The 19,469-nt window shown below is 37.8% G+C and overlaps 1 protein-coding gene across 1 annotated transcript in view; it reads right to left on the reverse strand.

Annotated features, from left to right (window-relative positions):
• SUGCT (succinyl-CoA:glutarate-CoA transferase) overlaps positions 1–19,469 on the reverse strand; it is a gene marked incomplete at its 5' end in the record, with an annotated part of 825,119 nt that overhangs the window by 492,116 nt on the left and 313,534 nt on the right. Inside the window, 2 exon segments of the mRNA XM_014585757.2 lie at positions 6,487–6,584; positions 16,207–16,278. Coding sequence (XP_014441243.1) covers positions 6,487–6,584; positions 16,207–16,278 — 170 coding nt within the window.

Consider the following 19,469-nt stretch of genomic DNA (forward strand, 5'->3'; position numbering starts at 1 on the left):
CAACACACCAATCCTCCTTGGTTGTCACTGATCCACTCTGGAGAAGAGACTTGAACTAGAAAAGACATGAGACTGCAAACCATAAGAGAGCATACCAGAATGTCAACACACTAACAGAAGAGAGCATGAATACTGGCCTCTAAGTAACCAAGACTCTGTCTTCAATCTGTGTCCAACAGCAGTACCTATGAGGATGTGAACTCCCTATTAAATTTCTTCTCTTAAGATTACCCCCTAGCCTCTTCCTTGTAGTTTTATTTTTATTCCTTTTTAAGTCTGAATAAAACTGTAAAAACCTTATAGGTTCCAACGAGCTGAAACTCCCACTTCTGTGTATTTAAGTGTAGAAAGGAGAAGGTGACAGATTATTTAATTCACCCCAAAGAGGGAAAATCAAAATTAATCTGTTACAGATGTTGCTAAAAAGTCTTTCCACAGTAGAATTCTATAATAGAATTTAACAAGGAATAAAAGTTTTAGAACATAGGTTTCCTGTGTTTAAAACATAGTAACTTAACTTTGTGGTTCTTAAAGCTATAAAAGTGCTACCAACTAAATAACAAGATGACACTTATATCTGCCTGGGTATTTTACTTTTCTTGGGGACCAGTCTTCTCACAGCATGGACATGATTTACTCAACTATCAAAGAGCTTTTGATAAGGTTCACACAAGTGGCTATTATTAAAACTTGGTAACCATGGTGTGAAAGGAAAAAATCATCAATGAATTAAATGAATTAAAAATGCCTAAGAGGCAAAGAAGCAAAAAGCAGAAATAAATGACCAATTCTCATGTGAAGAAAGGTTAATCATGAAGGGCTCTGGGACTCTGTAGGAGAATCAGTTATATCTAACTACTGACCGGGAAAGTGCACCCCATTCTCACCCCTCCTTCTGTGTATAACAGGCTCACACACAGGACCGCAATTGGTGGGAGGAGCATTTGGCACATGGACAGTATACAGGCAATGTAAAGAAATGTTTAAAATCCAGGAAAGAGCAAATAGGTAAATGAATGGTGGCTTATAAAGTCATGTGGAGATCCCCAAATACAAAGGAAACAAAATTTTTTTAAATGGCAGAATTTTATTTTTTAAGAGTTTTGATATACAAGGGATTTCAAAAAGTTCATGGAAAGAATGATGAAAAAAAAACAAATGTATATTGCTGCAAAAAAAAATTTTAAATCCATTCATAATTTTTTTATAATCTTAATTTTCCATGAACCTTTTTAGAATCTCCTCACACACTACATAAAAACTCATGGGCCTCTTCAAAAGAACTAAATACGGTATTTGAACAAAGTGCATAGTTTATTTGCATGAAGAGAGTAAATTTTTCATACTGAAGAATAGTTCATATTAGCATTTCAAGCCACAAAAAACATAAAGCCTGTGTCTACAAATTGAGAAGAAATTTAAAAGAAAACAAAGGTTGATAAAAAATAAATAAATAAATAAAGAGTAAGAATTAGAAACCCTCCTTCTGGCCTAACACCCAGCGAAAAGTCAGAATCCATGTGCATCTGAGGTGGGCCTAGCCCTGCCCCTTTAACCAGAAAAAGCCTCTGCCCCAAACCCTTCCTTCTGGCCCAACACCCAGAGAAAAGCCAGGTAGGATGGTCTCTATCTTCTTTCTGTCCTTGTCTTTGTCTCTCCCCTCTCTTTCTCTCGAGATTTTTCTCTCATATATATGTTTTTTTTTTTAAATCTGTAGGTACAGTTTCTTGTCTCTGACCTCTCCTTTCTCTTGGTAATTTCAGAATCCATGTGCATCTGAGGTGGTCCTCGCCCTGCCCAAAGGGGGCACTCTAGAGAGCTGTGTGGTTCTCCTTTTTTTGCCTTTTTTTAACAAAAAATTTGTTTTACCTTTTCATTGTTTTGGGGTTTTTTTTCTATTTTTCCCTTCCTTTTACCTGAGTTTCTCACCTTGCTTCTCACCTTCCATACATTGAGTGTCTGGGCAGGTCTAGGCACAGTAGGGAAACATCCAAATACTTTAAACCCTGCAGCTCAGCCCAGATGCCCCTATTCTCTCGAAACTGTGACACCTTTGCAATATCCAGTTCCACTGACAAAGGTGCAGGTTGCTTAGTGAAAATCAGGGAAACAGAACTGCAAAAAAATTGCAGACCATCTCCTTCCACACGCCTCTGACACTCAGAATTAACTCTAAGAAGGTAGAAAGTAATGTATAGCCCATCAGATGAATAGAAACCACCACCACAGAGGCACAAGAAATATGGGAAATTAAGAAAATATCTCTCCCCCAAAGGGAAAAAACAGCCCTTCATCATCCGCAGACAATACAGTGGTACTCATGGAAATGTTAGATAAAGAATTGAGGATATTCATACTGACAAAGCTAAAAGAGATGCAAGAGAAGAGAGAAAACGAACTGTAGAAAATGCAGGAGAAATGAAACAACAAGGTCCAGGAAGAGAGTATATGAAAGAGAAAATACACACCATAAAAAGAATCAAACAGAACTGTTAGAGATGAAGGCTATAATACAGGAAATCAAAAACTCCCTTAAAAGTATTAAAAGCAGATTAGATCACACAGAAGATAGAATCTCAGATGTAGAAGATAAAACATCTGACCTAGAAAAATTTAACAAAAAGACTGAGAAAATAACCAAAAAAGGGATCTCAAGCGCCTTACACACACACACACACACACACACACACACACAAGATTAACCCAATTAAAAGATGGGAAAATGAGCTGAACAAAAATCTCTCTAAGGAAGACATACAAACAGCCAAAAAGCATATGAGGAAATGTTCAATATCACTCATCATAAGGGAGAGGCAGATAAAAACCACAATGAGATACCACCTAACCCCTGTCAGAATGGCAAAGATTAAAAATATAAAAAGTGGTAAGTGTTGGTGGGGATGTGGTGAAAAGAGAACTTTCCTACACTGTTGGTGGGAATGTAAACTGGTTCAGCCACTGTGGAGAACAATATGGAGGTTCCTCAAAGATCTACAAACAGAACTATCATTAAATCCAGCAATCCCACTTCTGAGTATTTACCCAAAGGACAGGAGAATGTTCAGTTGGAAAAGTCCTTGCACATCAATGTTTATTGCAGCATTATTCACGATCACCAAGACATGGAACCAACCCAATGTCCACAAACAGATGAATAGACTGAAAAAGTAAGGCATATATACTCTATGGAAAACTACTCAGCCATTAAAAATAAGACCCTGGCATTTGATAGCAAGTGGTCAGATAAGGAGGATCTATTGCTGAGTGAAGTAAGCCAAGATATGAAAGAAAGATATTATATGTCTCCACTTAATATATACCGACTATCCGTACTCTATGGTAGAGATCAAAATATTGGAGTACATAAAAGCAGTGAAAATAGTTAACAAGGATAAGACAGTGTGGAATGGGGCAGGAGAAGAGAATAGTATAGAGAAAGATACCAAGAGAACAAATAGAGAAGCATGACATTAGTAGGACACAGATATGGTTTATTACCTGTTGATGATGATATACGTGTGTAGTATTCTCAACTGAATTGGTCTGAGAAGTATTTCATGTTGGGTAAAGTCTTTTTTTGGGAAAGGTTTTTGCTATAGGGCACGTGCGCTCACCAGAAAGACAGAGAGAGACAGAGAGACAGAAAGCGAGAAATCACTCCTCAGGGGGGATGGCCACACCGCAATCCCTTCTCCTCCATTCTCCTCTCAGTATCTTGGGCACGCATGCACACACGCCCAGCATGAGTTTAAGCCACTGGGTCCAGTATTCGAACCACGGTTAACAACATGGGAGTCCAGCGACATAGCCATTTATGCCAACTGCTGGTCCCAAGGGGTAAAGTCTTTTTATAAGCAAAATGAGAAATAGTGATTGACTGTTTAAAAAATTAATTGGAATAATAATAATCAGAAAAAATAATGAAAAGCTATTGGATGATAAAATGGGGATTTTAATGTCTCTGTATTGACTGATATGCATGGTATTCCTTCTGGAAAAATAAATGTAATATATTGTAAAGTTACATGTGATTCAATGTAATATAAACAAGATTGTGATGATAATAAATAAATAAATGTTAAAAAAAAAAACTAAAAAAGAAAAAGAGAGAATACTATACAAGTAATACTAGATACTATTAGATGCCCAAACATCCAGATAATTGACATCCCAGAAAGTGAAGAAACTAATCAGGGCATTGATAATCTATTCCATGAAATTCTGAAAGAAAACTTTCCAAACATAGAGAGGCATCCAAATATCCAGATCCAGGAAATATTAAGTACCCCACATGGAATCAACTGAAGAAGGTCTTCTCCAAGGCATGTCATAGCCAGATTGACCAAAACCATAGACAGAGATAAGATACTAAAATTGGTAAGAGAAAAACATCAAGTTACTTTCAAAGGATGTCCCATCAGGCTAACATTGGACCTCTCATTCGAACAATGCAAGCAAGGAAAGAATGGAAAATATATTCAAAGTGTTAAATGAAAAACAATTTTAATCAAAAATACTGTATCCAGCAAGATTATCCTTCATGTGGGAAAAAAGGATAAAACATTCTCAGATAAACAAAACCTGAAAGAATTTACCAACACCAGACCAGCTCTTTGAGAAGTTCTGAAGGGAGTACTATACCAGGAAGACTAAAGACAGACAGACAAATCAGAGAACAAAAAATGACCAACAGAAAGGCCAACTTAATGGTAGGGATGGGTTCTGAAATGTCAATAATAATGCTGAATGCTAACAGAAAGGTCAGACCACAGTAATACTGCAAATACAACACAAGAGAGTTTACATGAGACTGAACTGGTGAAATAGAATTCTATGACTTTTCTCTAAAACATTACTGATTTTCTTCTATGCTTTGTCTTCCAGATTTAAGGATTTTTGTTTTCTTTTGAGTTGCTGGGTTCAGCAATTTGTTAAAAAATGAATTTTTAAATTGAAACATAAACTTTTTCTCCCTTCCTGACCCCATTGCAATTAGAAAATATTTTTGAGCATTCTTATTTTGTGACAGAATAGTTATTTGCATAATTTCAATAATACAATAGTATATGTTGCCTTGCATCAGAAATTGAATTCTTATGGGATTTTGTGCAAATAACAGACCAAATTGAGATTAACATCATTTTTTTTTTTTTGCAAATAAGTTAGTTTAGGCATCTCTTTAGTAAAAGGGGGAATGGAGAGAGAGAAAATGTTTCAGAAGAAAATTACAGTGCACTTGTTACTAGATTCTAGCTTTGTCCATATAAGATTTTTTGTGAATCAATAAAATGTAAACAAACAAACAAAAAAAAAAAAAACCCACAAGTTTAGTATGGTAGGGAGGGAAGGGAAATGGGAAGGAAAAAACAGGTAACAGTATGCTTAATTGACAAAAAAATGAGAAGTTATTTGCTGATGATAATATATATAGTAATATCCTTGTCTTGACTGAGATGTATGGTATTTGTGTTGAAAAAGAAACGTATGCTGTAAACACATGATAAAATATAAATTAAAGAAAAAAAGAAAGAAAGCCACAAAAAAAAATAGTAAAAAGAAAGAGTAAGAAATAGTACTTTTTTTGAGAGAGAGAGGTTTTTGCTATAGGGCGCATGCACTCATCAGAGAGACAGAGAGACAGAAAGCTAGAAATCACCCCCCAGAGGAGATGGCCACGCCGCAATCCCTTCTCCTCCACTCTCCTCTCAGGATCTTGGGCACGCATGCACACGCGCCCGGTGTGAGTTTAACCAACAGGTTCAGGACTCGAATCGCAGTCGGTTACATGGGAGTTCAGTGGCATAGCCATTACACTAACTGCTGGTCCAGAAATAGTACTTTTTTTAAACATAAAAAACTGCTCAAGGTTTTACCAGGTTAAGCCTGACATGAATGAAATACATGGGAAGTGAAAAATATAGTAATTAACATTAATCTTGTATGACACAGAACTCAATCTGTCATCTTCAATGTCCCAGAATCATTATCGCAATTAAGAGTAAGGCTCAGAAAAGCCAATAAACTCTTGATTGTACCTCCCTTTGCCTTAGTTTTCATATCTGTAAAATGGGAATAACAGAACTTATAGGATGATTATAAGAGTTAAACACAATAATGTATATAGAACATTTAATACAGTAAAAGCACAAGATGTTAAATTGCTATTATTAATGTTACTGTTATCGCTGTTTATGATATACTACTCCAATTAGTTCAGGCCCCAGAGAAGCAACCTAATTCAAGTTATTGGGACTTTCTTATTTATAGCATTGTCATGACTCACTACTTAATAAAACATATAAAATATTTTCAAATGCTTTTGAACAACAACAAAAAGACATGGCTTTAAAACATCTTTCCACTCACCGATTTTGTGAAATAAAGAGAATTACCAGTTGCTCTAAATGAGCTCTGCAAAAAACCACATCAGGCAAATGCTTCTCACATATTAATTCTTAAATGTATGAATACTAGACATAAGCTTACCGTGCAGATAGCATTTTAATAAGGCCTTTCCTATTTTTCACTCGAAGGTGATTAGTTTTATACTTGGAGTCATCAATCAACTCAGGCAAATTCAAGATCTGAAAGGGAAAAATAATTTTAAGTATAATGCACAAGTTTTTCAGGCATCTTCTCATACGTGCTAGTGTTCAGAACCTGTCACTCCATTCCCAAGCACACTCTTTGCTGGTGTTTATTCCTCTCAACAGAAGGATATGGAAGGCACTGTCATACGATTAGGATGGACCCTGCTGCTGAATTGGTTTGTCACTTATAAGAGGTTTTTACTACATTTAAGGATATATGCCTACATATGGGAACACAGAAAAGTTATCAGGCCCTCGTAATAAGTCTTATAGCCAAACATGAAGACAGAAAAAAAAGTTATCAGGCGTCCATAAAAAAATATTTTTTTTAAAAAAGTCTTATCTAGAGTAAGTAGGAAGAGACACACAAAATCAAGTAAAATTATCCTAATTCTGAGAACCGACATAAGTGCATGTCTACACTTACACGAAGCCCACATCAACATATATCTTGTAAGTACATTCATTTACTTGTTCCACATGTAAATAAAATAGTGCCATCTGTCCCAGTAGTCCTATCCAGGATGTTGTACAAGGTGTTAAAATAAAGCGTCAGCATCTACATTTGCCTGAACGCGCACCATTAAAACGATGTCAAATTAAAAGATCTTCTTCCTGAAAAAGTGTCACTATTTTTCTTTAATATGTCTCCCTTAAGGAATACCGACTAGAACTGCTTTTATATACTTCCTCTTTTGCTCCTCCTCAATAAAGAGGAAATCTATCTCGCAGGTCCCTTTGGACATCTTGCAATTTTAACAAGACCATAATGAAAGTACCAAGTGGATTTGGAATGGGAAAGCAGTGTTAAAGAGAATGTGTGGAAGCGCTGTTTGGCAGTTGTGGTGGAAAGTCAGGAGGAGCATTTATGGGCTGGGGGCAGGCCATGTGGCCCACAGAAAGCGTCACCGCCTTTATTAATGTATTTGCTTTCAATATAAACATTTAATGGTTTCATTTGTTTCCCACAGTTTAAATAAAATCAATCCATTAATCATCTCACAAAGGAGAGGAAAATGCGGAAGATTCCCCAGAGTAAAGAGACCATCTCAATGGTGTAATTTCTCTTTTACATGTTCTACTTATTGGTTCCCTTTAGGAGTAATAAAGACAACATGACTCTTCTAGTTTTTAAAAAGCAACACTGCACACGGTGCCTTTCTAGCAACCTCCCTGTCACCACACCTGATCTTAGAATCGGCCTCAAGGCATGTCTAACAGTCAGAAACCCTCCCTCCCTACGACGGAATAAGTCATTTTAAGAAAAAGCAAGTGCCTTTACTAAATCACAGGTTAAATGTATAAATCTGGCCTCACCCTGAATATGCTATCACCTACATAAAAAAGACTACAGAGTGACTGCAGTCAGAGGAAACTGGGATGCCAGGTGGCCTCTGTTATTTGACATATTGAACCTCTTTTGTCTTTCGAAGTTTGTATGCAACAACAGGTCACTGCCTTTAGCTATGCTAGCTCATATTCAAAGTGTTTCCAGAGAGAAGGTTTCAAAGATTGTGATCATAACCACTCTGCAGTTGTTGTGAAGAGTGCTGCCCAGGAAAAATGAAACATCGTATGTGGAAGTGCTTGATATAATAAACACTAAATAATGTAACGTATTCCAACTAAATACAGTTTCTCCCAACAGAAATAGGAAAGCATATGAAGGGAAGGAGGAAGAAAGGGAGCCCTCCATAAAAAAATGAAAAGATACAATAATAAGAACTGCAAAGTGTTTTAATACTCCTACCATCTAATGCCTCCCTTACAGCAAAGCCAAATCCTTATGCTTCCATAGACTCTACACGATATGGCCCTTGCCTCTCTGACATCACCTCCTGCCATACTCTCCCTCTCTGCTCACCGTTGCAGCCATGCTGGCTTCTTACTAAACCAAGAGCAAGACTATCACACTTGGGTCTCTGGACTTCTGCACCAGCCACCCCCTTGCCAGGAACATAAGATATCAGTGGGCTAACTGCTCTCCTCAATGAGTCTGCTCATAGGTCAGCTCCTCAGAGAAACTCCTCTGACCATCCTACCCCACCATAGCCCAGCCCAGCCCACCCCACCCAGTACCTAACTCCCCTGATTGTCCCTTCCCTTGTCCCTTCCCTTTTCCGCCCATAACTCTTATCATCTAACATGTTTATTATTTACTGTCTGTCCTCCCTTCTATAATATAAGCTCTATAAATTGGGGTATTTTCAATGTTTTATTTACTGGTATATCCCACGTGCTGATAACATATTTGTCGACCAACTGACTTACTAACACATAAATAATGTGAACTGTTGCAGGCATAAGATCTTCTAGATATTACTCTATGTATGAATCCTATTTTATTAAGTCTAAAACTACATTTTAAAATATATATATTCCTCTTATTTTTTTAATTTTTTTAGAATTATTTAACTTTATTTACTTTATTTATTTATTTATTTATTTATTTATTTATTTATTTGACTGGAGAGGGACAGAGTGAGACAGAGAAAGTGAGAAAGCAAGTCACCAGGTCCAGGACTCGAACCATGGTTGACCACGTGGGAGTCCATCACTCTTAACCACCACACCACCTGCCAGCTCCTTATCTTTTTATTTCGTTAGGATTTTGCCATAAGTCATCTGTGCTTACTGAAACGAGGCAAAGACAGGGAAAGTGAGAAATCACCCCCTGGGGGAGATGGCCATGCTGCAATCCCCTCTCTTCCATTCTCCTCTTGGAACTTTGGGCATGCATGCACATGTGCAAACATGATTTTCAAGCCACTGGGTCTGGGATTCAAATCATGATTGGCCATGTGGAAGCCCAGCACCTTAGTCACCACACCACAGGCTGACTCCAGATGCTCCTTTAATCTATGGCCTCTCAAAGGAGCTGTTTGCCAGGAGGAAATTATGATAGTTGTCACTGCTTCTAGGGCATAGTGTTCACATACACTGTTATCACTTGATGTGAATTATTCATATACCACATGTTACGTTCAAATACCCTTTAAAATATCATCTAATAGATCACACTATAATTCAGTGCTGAAATAATAGTGAAGCAGGTAAGATTGAGGTTTAGCAGTACTATAGCCATTTTCAAATTAAGAAATGCCTCTGACAAAAACAATCTGACCAAATGCTGAGTCATGGGGGAGGGCTGTTTGAGGAATGAGTATTTTAGGTGAAGCAAGAATCATGGAAATTGCTCAAAGGAAAGTGATTGACTTTCATTGATTGTAGTAAGGAATGATTGGCATGTGCTTGTATCTGGTATCTATAAATATTGAACCCATGTTAAACTTTTCCAGACAGTTAGGTGGTACTTGCTGACTGTCTCCCTGAAACCTGGTTGCAGAAATAAACTCCCTTCTTCTCCAGCCTCTGCCTCATTTCATTGATTGAGTAAAAGCAGCTGGATTTAGTTTGCGGGTAACAAAAGGACTTTGTATTTCAGGAAGGCACAGAAAAAGACCATGGGTTATGCTGTCAGAACCATTGGAATCTACTTTTTAAATATAAGAAAAGTAAACATCCCTTATAAAATGTAAAATTTCCCAATTTCTCAACAAATTCAAAACACTCAGTCTTCCCTCTGCCAGTACAAATGCTAGGTAAGTCCGTGCACAAGGATTTGTTCAAGTCATTTTTCCAAGACAACAAAAATCAGTGCCTTGTTAATATGGCCCCATTCCAGCTTTCTTTTGACTGCATCTTTTACTTGTTTTGTGTTTGCACTTCATTCCATCCTCTTTCTTGAATTTAGCATAGAGTTGGGTCATTCATTTCCTCTTTTCTGACCACCTCTGTCTTTTTGGTGACTTAAGACCATTCACATTTAAAGTCTTATTGATATTTTTGGAGTATTTAGATCCATCGCTTTGTTATTTTTTCCATTTGTTCCTTTGTTTTCCCTTTCTTTCCTTCTTTGGAGTTGGAAGCTTTAGTATTTGTCTATTTTCATTTGGGCTATTTATTTTGTATCGATGTTTAAAGATTGCTTTAGAAATGGGTATTCTTAATATTTTATTACTTCAAGTGGAAGATTGAAAATGTACCACAATATAAGTTCCTTTGCTCTCCCCCTTTAGTGTCGTGTTTGTTGTATGTTGTATAATGTCCATGTACATTAAAAACATCATGACTCAATATTTTAATGTTTACTTTCACCCATCAAACCTATTTAGAAGAATTCATATTTTCTATTTCTGTTGCTATTCCTTCATTCTCGATATTACCATTTTCCTTCTGATGTCATTTGTCTTCTGTAAATTAAGAACTTCCTTTAAAAATTCTTTTAGAGACATAACTCATGGCCTGGTGGCTAAGGCAGCTGGATTCCATATGGCTGACCACATGGTTCAAATCCCGGACCTGGTTGATTGAGAAACATGCCAGGTGCATGTGTGTGCATGCTCAAAAATCCCCAAAGGAGGGAGAGATGGGGGACAAGGGATCACAGTGTGACCATGTGCCAAGGAGATGGGGGGGTACTTTCACCCTGACCTCTGCTATAGCTCATCTCTCTCTGGAAACTGCACATGTCCTCCTGCAAATTATGAAAACATCTTTTTTTTTTGGAGAGGTTTTTGCTATAGGGTACATGTGCTCACCAGAAAGACAGAGAGAGACAGAGATAGAGAGACAGAAAGCGAGAAATCACCCCCCAGGAGGGATGGCCACGTCGCCATCCCTTCTCCTCCATTATCCTCCAGGGATCTTGGGCACACACGCATACTTGCCTGGCATGAGTTTAAGCCACCGGGTCTGGGCCTCAAAACATGGTCGACTACATGGGAGTCCAATGACAGAGCCATTACGCCAACTGCTGGTCCCATGAAAACATCTTTTAGAACAGGTAGCTCGCTGCAAATTCTCATATGGGAATGTCTCTATTTAGCCTTCATTTCTTAAGGCTATGTCTCCTGGATATATATATATATATTTTTTTTTTGAGAGGTTTTTTTTGCCATAGGGTACGTGCACTCGCCAGAAAGACAGACAAAGAGACAGAAAGTGAGAAATCACCCCCTGGGGGGCATGGCCACGCCGCAATCTCTTCTTCTCCATTCTCCTCTTGGGATATTGGGCATGCACACACACACGCGTCTGGCGTGAGTTTAAGTCACCAGGTCCAGGACTCAAACCACGGTTTACTACATGAAAGTCCAGAGACATAGCCATTACACTAACTGCTGGTCCCTCCCCTGGATATTGAAATCTTGATTGACAGTTCTTGTTCAACTTTTAGACTGTCATGCCACTTCTTTCTGATTGTAATTTCTGGGTTTGTTGTTGTTGTTTTGTCATAGGGCGTATGCCCTCACTAGAGTGAGATAATGAGAATGAAATTGAGAAATCACCCCCTAGGAGGCATGGCCATGCCACAATCCCTTCTCCTCCATTCTCCTCCTGGGATTTTGGGCATGCACTCAGCGTGATTTTCAAGCCACTGGGTCTGTGACTCAAACCCCAGTCTGCCATGTGTGAGTGCAGCACCTTAACCACTCCATGCCTGCTGGCCCCAGTGACTGTAGCTTCTGACAAGAAATCTAAAATCAGTTGAGTCATTATTCCCCATATGTATATCATTTTTCTCTGCTTTCAAGACTTTATTGTCAGTCTTTAATTTTAGCAGTTATATTCTTATATATACTTATATATATTTATATATACTTACATACTGGAATTTTTTTTTTTGTTTTATCCATCTGGGGGTTGCTGGCATTATTAAATCTATATTTTTTCTTTCACTAAATTTGGGAAGTTTTTAGCTATTAGTTCTTAAAATATTTTTTTTCAGCATGTACTCTTCTCTTTCCAGGACTACAATGATAATATTGGATATGTTTCTGTTACTGCCCCATAAGACCCTGAGGACCTGTTCTTTTTTTCTTACTTTCTTTTTTGTGAACAGGAGGGGGCCTTTTTCTTTCTTTCTTTCTGTTGTTGAGAATGAATTGCTATTGATCTGTCTTCACCTTTTTTGTTTTCTCTTATCACCATTATGCTACTAAGCTCATCCAGTGAGGTGTGTTTTTTTCTTGATTATTGTATTTTTAGTTCTACAGTTTTCATTTGGTTCTTCATATCTTCTATTTCTTTGCTGAGCATTTCTACTTTCCCATTTCAACCCTGTCTATGACTCTTGTTAAAGCACTCTGTAATAGCTGTTTTAAAGCCTTCGTGAGTTCATCCTAACATCTGTGCTGTCTTGGCATTGGCATTTATTGATTGTCTTTTCTCATGCAAGTCTGGTTCTTCATATGCTGAGTAATTTTGGATTATATCCTGGACATTCTGAATATTATATTATGAGCCTCTGGGTCTTGTTTAGATCCTACAGAGAATTTTTGTTGTTGTTGTTTTTAGCAAGCAATTGAGCTGGTTCGGTTCAAGTTTCAAATTCCAACCCACCTTCTGTGTGCTTTGACTCTAATGCTGGTCCAGCTTTCAAAGCCTTTGTAGTGCAATTTGAATCTGTCCCGCATGTGCCCCACTTAGTGGTCATACTACAATCTGGGCAGTCATCTATTCATTAATTCAATTCTCAACATCTTTAGTATGTTTGGATCAGACCAGGGCATGTGCAGCTCAGAGGTGAACCCAGGAGTTCATAAATAACTTCAAGAATGCTTTGCAAAGCTCATACCTCTCTGCAATCTCTCCAGCTCTTTCTAGTTTCCTGGGGACCTGCCTACACTTACAGGTCTTATCACTGTGTGCAATGTATTTATACTATCCTCCTCAGAACCAGAATTTTCACACCTAATCTTTTTTTTTCTTTCATTTCTTTATTTATCTCATGAGAAAGAGAAAGAGAGAGAGAGAGAGGGACACCTGGAAGGGTCTTTTCATGCTGTGATCCTCCCCACAGCCTTCTAGTCAGTCAGCGTGAGTCTGAACCCTGGGTCTTCTCATATGCCTTCAGTATCACACAGCAGCATCCCACTACCTGAGCCACAGCAGCTGGGTCATACACACCTGACTTTTATAGAGACGATGTATTATGCATACTACAGGCCAAGACTACACTAAGTGATTTAATTCTCTAACCCTTATAAAGCCCCACAAGTTATATATTACTGTACTTAGATACTATAATCTTTATTTTATACATGAGGAAACAGATGCTTACAAAAGACTAAATACCTTGTAGAGGTCACCTGACTAGTGACAAGATTCATAGAGGCCTTAAGAACTGTTCTATAATGTCCTCAGTCCACCTGCACAAAGTCAACTTTGTAGTGCTCATTATAATTGACATTTCCTGTGCACCACACCAGAGAAACTAAATCAACATCTTTGGGAATGGCACTCAAGGAAAATACCACATACACTAAAGTTGAGAACCAATGCATATTGCTTCCAATAAAAGAAGCCTTCAGCCTAAATGACTTTAAAAAGAATGTCAATATACTTCAAATAATAATATCCATTAATGTTGGCATCAATCAGCTTAAAATAGCTTACATATGCTCACTTTCTCTGCTGTTCTGTATCATGTTAAGGGACATAAAATAGGATTCGTTATAAGCCAAGGTTTACTTTATATGTAAGATTTTTTTCCTGAACCCCAACCCTTGAACCTGACAGTCTTGCTCCCACTCCAACCCCTGACAATGAGAGCTCCCTAAACAGGCCTCTCCCTGAGATGCTTTGGTTAACCAATATATCATTTTGGAAAGAACTGAGCATAAGTCATTTCCACCCTTTCATCACAGAAAACACTGCTACATTTCTCCCCAGGGAGTGAGCTGTCCCACCTTTTCCAATGGACTTTATCTGCCAAAGAAACACTTCGATGGGCTTACTCTGAAACCTGGGACCTCATTTTCTATAGGGCCAATTTGAACAATGAGCCCCTTTATCAAGGGTAAATCTGAGTAAAAACTATTTAGAAGAAACTTTCTTACTATATATCATGTGGAAGGCAGGAGAACTTGCATCATCAGTATAAGGGAACAGATTTTTCTTCGGTGAAAATGTTTTTAGGACATTTTATACATAAATATGTAATTATGAAAACAGGAAAAGACACATTCACTCAGGATGCCTACTCAATAATACAAATAACACATAATTCTGCATGAATTTTTCTTCCAAGGATTGCAAAGAGTTTTATAGATATTCAGGGTCCACTGTGGGCATTGTCATTCCTGATTCACATTTGTGCAAATCAAGGTCAAGCACAGCATTTTCAAAGACCCTCTGATATTCTTTTAAAAATGTCTCCATAACAAAGTCATAATTTAGTACTAAAACTTATGGCAAATATTCTGCTTTGAAATAAACATCTTTCTCAAAAAGTATTCTTATGGATATTTATGAAGAAGTTCAAAAGTTCCCCATTGATCAACAGTAATGAATCAAGAATAAAAAGGATTCAGTGCAGTTATTTTCAACAGTGAAGAATACGTCAACCAGTAATTCTGCCTCTCTTGCCCTCCTTTCTGGAGACAAAAAACTCCAAAACATATGGCCCAGGAGGAAAATCTGTACTCGTTTATAGCAATGAACTGGATTTTACATCTCTGCACTTAGACTACGCAAATGACTTCACAGGCAACGGCTTCCGTATGTTTCATATTTTTAACATTGACCGTTCATAATAAAGATTCTTTGATCCCAGATCAAATGTTGGAGTCAATTTTCTCTACACTTACTCAGAGTCACCATTATAAAAGCTCCCTTCTTTCCCACCTCCGATGTGCCAGCCCTTCCAGCAGTCAGAACTATCTCCATTTGTCACCTTCCCGTGGAACTTCCCACTCCTTTGCTGTGGTTTTTAGCTCTTCTCGTTAACCTCTCATACAAAAGAGGAACGGTAATAAATAATTTTTCTACATAATAAGGTAACTACAATAAATAAGTCTGATCTAGAAAATCCGCAGGCATCTTTAATAAAACTGAAAGCTCATAATATTATAGTTAGTATGGGACCAGCAGCTGACGTAATGGCTATGTCACTGAACTCCCATGTAGTCGACTGCGGTTCAAGCCCCAGACCTGGTGGCTTAAACTCACACCAGGTGCATGCGCATGCGTGCCAAAGATTCCAAGAGAAATGGAGGAGAAGGGATTGCGGCATGGCCATCCCCCCTAGGGTGTGATTTCTCATTTTCTGTCTCTCTGTCTCTCTGGTGAGAGCAAAAAAAAACTCTCAAAAGAAAAGAAAAAAAAATAATATAGTTAGTACAAAAACTAATCTCCCAGTCAGAAAGAGTCCTCCGTAGGTTAGGATTTTGCCAACATGTAAGAAAAATAAAGATAAAAATAAAAACTATTATTAAAAGACTATTAATAAAACTATGTTTAAAAAACTAAATTTTATTTTTGGATTAAAACTGTAAAAAGGCCTTAAATTTAAAAAAAAAAAAAAAAAAGAAGACCAAAAGTCTAGATAGAAACTAAAAATATCAAGTAAAACGAAAGTCTAGACAATCCTAAAATTTAGACTATCTATAATATAAAATTATTACAAATTATCCAATGTGCTTTTTTTAAAGGAGTCCTGAGTTGACTATGGACTTAGCATCATTATTCTAGGCAAAACTGAATCTTCCTTGGCTTTCTAGTAAGTGAATCAATCCATGTAGCATCCCCTCATTCAATGAGTATAGATTACCTTGCACACAGTAGCAAACTGTTGGTTATTTCCTGCTCCAACTACAAGATAGCCGTCCTTGGTTTTAAAAGCCTAAAATAAATAAATACATATGTAAATATGTTTCATATGTTGAGAAGACCACAAAAGTTGGCTTTAATATCCAAAACATCTACATAGAAAACTCATTCTATACAATGTTACTAATTTATAGTATTAATTATACTTTTCTCCTATGTTTGAGTAGTTGTTTTCATTTAGGATTTTCAAAGCATTTCCTAACTCTTCCACTGTTACAATATTTTTTAAAAATGGCTCAGCAGACGAGAAGGTAGTGTGTGTTTAAGGTGCTAGATTCTCACATGACCAACCATAGTTCAAATCCTAGGCCCAACAGTTGGAAAAATCACAGCAGGAGTAGATGAGCCCATGCCCAAACTCCCGAGAGGAAAATGGAGAAGGGATTGTGGCATGGCCACCCTCCTGGGGGGTGATTTATCATTTTCACTCTCTCTGATGAGTACATGTGCCCTATGGCAAAAAAAAAAAAAAAAAAAGAATATTTTATCTACACAAAATTCTATATTTATTGTAGTACAGCTTAGTGATGAATTTATCAAAATTTTATGTTTTATTTGTTTCCATTTTTCTTTGTAGGTAGGACAAATGTTGTAGAGCAAAAAATACTGTTTTCTGATAAATTTTTAAAAAAAGCACAGGAATAGAAAGTTATTGTGTATGGTAATATCTTTGACTAGTCTGACATGAAATGCATTTATGCTTTGAGAACCCATATCATATACTGTAAAGACGTACAATAATTAGATGTGAAAACAAAAACAAAGAAAGTTTATATACCTCTTTGTAGCCCCTTTTATATTAATGATACATCAAAGTAAATCTTTATATATTGTGTCCCCAGATATATAGATTAAATGATTATTTTATGTATTTATTTTTATGTCCTATGGAAAATAAAGAACTAGGTTACAAACCCACCAAAAAAAGAATAAATGGGAAAAAAAAAAAGGTGCAAAGTATAGAGGGGGGAGGTAAAGAAAGAAGAATAAGAGGGAGAGGAGGGTGAGTGAGCTGATGAAGCCACAATTCTTTAAAGATCTCACATGTAAATTTGGGGCAATTTTCATTTTTTAGAAGTGAAAACTGACCCATCAGGATCTTTCTGTACCTCACGTAGCTCTATGGACCATGTCTGCCCCATTTTGGAGACAGGTTCACCTGGACAGCAACAGACCTGCCAGCGATTAATTTACCACCTGGAGGACTTAGTACTTCCTTCTCCACACACAATCACAGTGCAGTTGGAGGAACCAAGACTAATCCTTGGAAGGCCTTATTCCAATTTCCCAAAAATCAATGAGATTTACCTTTTTTCTATATAAAAATTACTCTGAATCTTTACCTAATTTTTGTTCATTTACTCCTGCCTCTGAAATGACTTCCGTCTTCCTTAGCAGGGCTTATGGGAGTATGTCTGCTTATCACCTTGGTGCTACTTTGGCCCACATCCTCCAGGACCTACTCGGTCATCTTTAATACCTTCATTTCCCCTGAATCTTTCTCTTCTGTCTACACACAGACTTGTTCCTCCACTGAAAATATCATTAACAACAAGCAAACAAAATCAGTCCTGAGACCAGCACATAGCATGGTGGTTAACACACTGGATTTCCACATGGTTAACATCAGTTCAAGTCCCGGACCCAGCAGCTTGAAAATCATGCCAGAGTGGGACCAGCAAAGTGTTTAATGATTACATTGCCGGACTCCCACAGAGTTGATCACAGCTTGAGTCCTGGATCCAGCATCTTAAAACACACTGGGCACACGTGTGCGTGCTCAAAATCCCAGGAGAATAATGAAGAAGGAGGTATTGTGGAATGGTCATCCCCCCTGGTGATTTCTCACTTTCTGTCTCTCTGATGAGTGTATGTGCCCTATAGCAAAAATGTCTAAAAGAAAAGAAAATCATGCCTGGCATATGTGCGTGCATGCCCAAAATTCAGAAAGGAGAACGAAGAAGGGATTTCGGCGTGGTTATCTCACCCTCCCTACACCCCACCACTGTCTCTCTCCAGCAAGTACTTGTGCCCTATTGTGAAAAAAAAAGTCAATCCTGACACTTCTCTCAAGCTATTTTAAATTTTTGTTCCTTTCCTCCTTCTCTAATTAACACAGAAGTGCCACCTGCCTACACTGCCTCACCAGCACCATGTTATAGTGCTCATTGCCATGGGACGGCTACTCAGTCACTATCCCCTCTGTATCATTTGGTTCACTTTGTCAGGAACCTGTCTTATGTACAGGCTCTATCCAGAGTCATCTCTTATCTCTCTGGCCTGTTTTTCCACATGACTCTTTTGCAGGATCTTCTCTTTAGGCTTCAGTATTCCTTGAGCATCTGTCTTTTGGCTTTCACCCCACTTGCTTTCTTATAGCAACCACTAGCCACATGTGGTTCTTAAACTTAAATAAACTAAAATTTAATTACCCAGTCACAAAATACCACATATTGTGATTCCATTCATATGAAATGTCCAAAACAGGAAAATTCATGGAGACAGGAAAAATAGTAACGGTCGCCTCAGTCTAGGGAACGGGCAGTGACTGCTAACGAGTGCTGGGTTTCTTATGAGGGTAAGAAGAATGTTCTAAATTTGACTGTGGTAACAACTGCACAACTCTGAATATACTAACGAGCACTGAATTGTGCACTTTCAATGACTGAATTCCATGTTATGCAAATTATATCTCAATAAAGCTTTTGTTTAAAAAATTAACAATTCAGGTCCACAGCCACACTAGCCACTTATCAAGAATTTAATAGGCACATGCAGCTAGTGATTACTGAGTCAGGCAGCACAGATACAGATCTAGCCCCTCATCACAGAACGTTCTGCTGTACAGTACTGGTAGACTACAGCTGATACATTCCATTTTTTCTCTAAGTCTTCCTACTGGGACTAATATGATATCTAAAGTATATTAATTGCAACCAGCAAATGGCATAATGGTTATTGCTGGACTCTCACATGGCCAACCGAAGTTCAAGTCCCAGACCCAGAAGTTTAAAACACACTGGGTGCATGTGCATACATGCTCAAAATCCCGAGAAAAGAATGGAGGATGAGGGATTGAAGTGTGGCCATCCTCCCGGAGGGTGATTTCTCACTTTCTGTCTCTCTCTGTCCTTCTCTGTCTTTCTAGTAAGCACACTTGCCCTAGAGAAAAAACTTCTCTCAAACAAATCAAAAAAGAATGAA

Source organism: Tupaia chinensis, unplaced genomic scaffold, assembly GCF_000334495.1.
Source record: "Tupaia chinensis unplaced genomic scaffold, TupChi_1.0 Scaffold000088_1, whole genome shotgun sequence".
Lineage (NCBI taxonomy): Eukaryota > Metazoa > Chordata > Mammalia > Scandentia > Tupaiidae > Tupaia > Tupaia belangeri.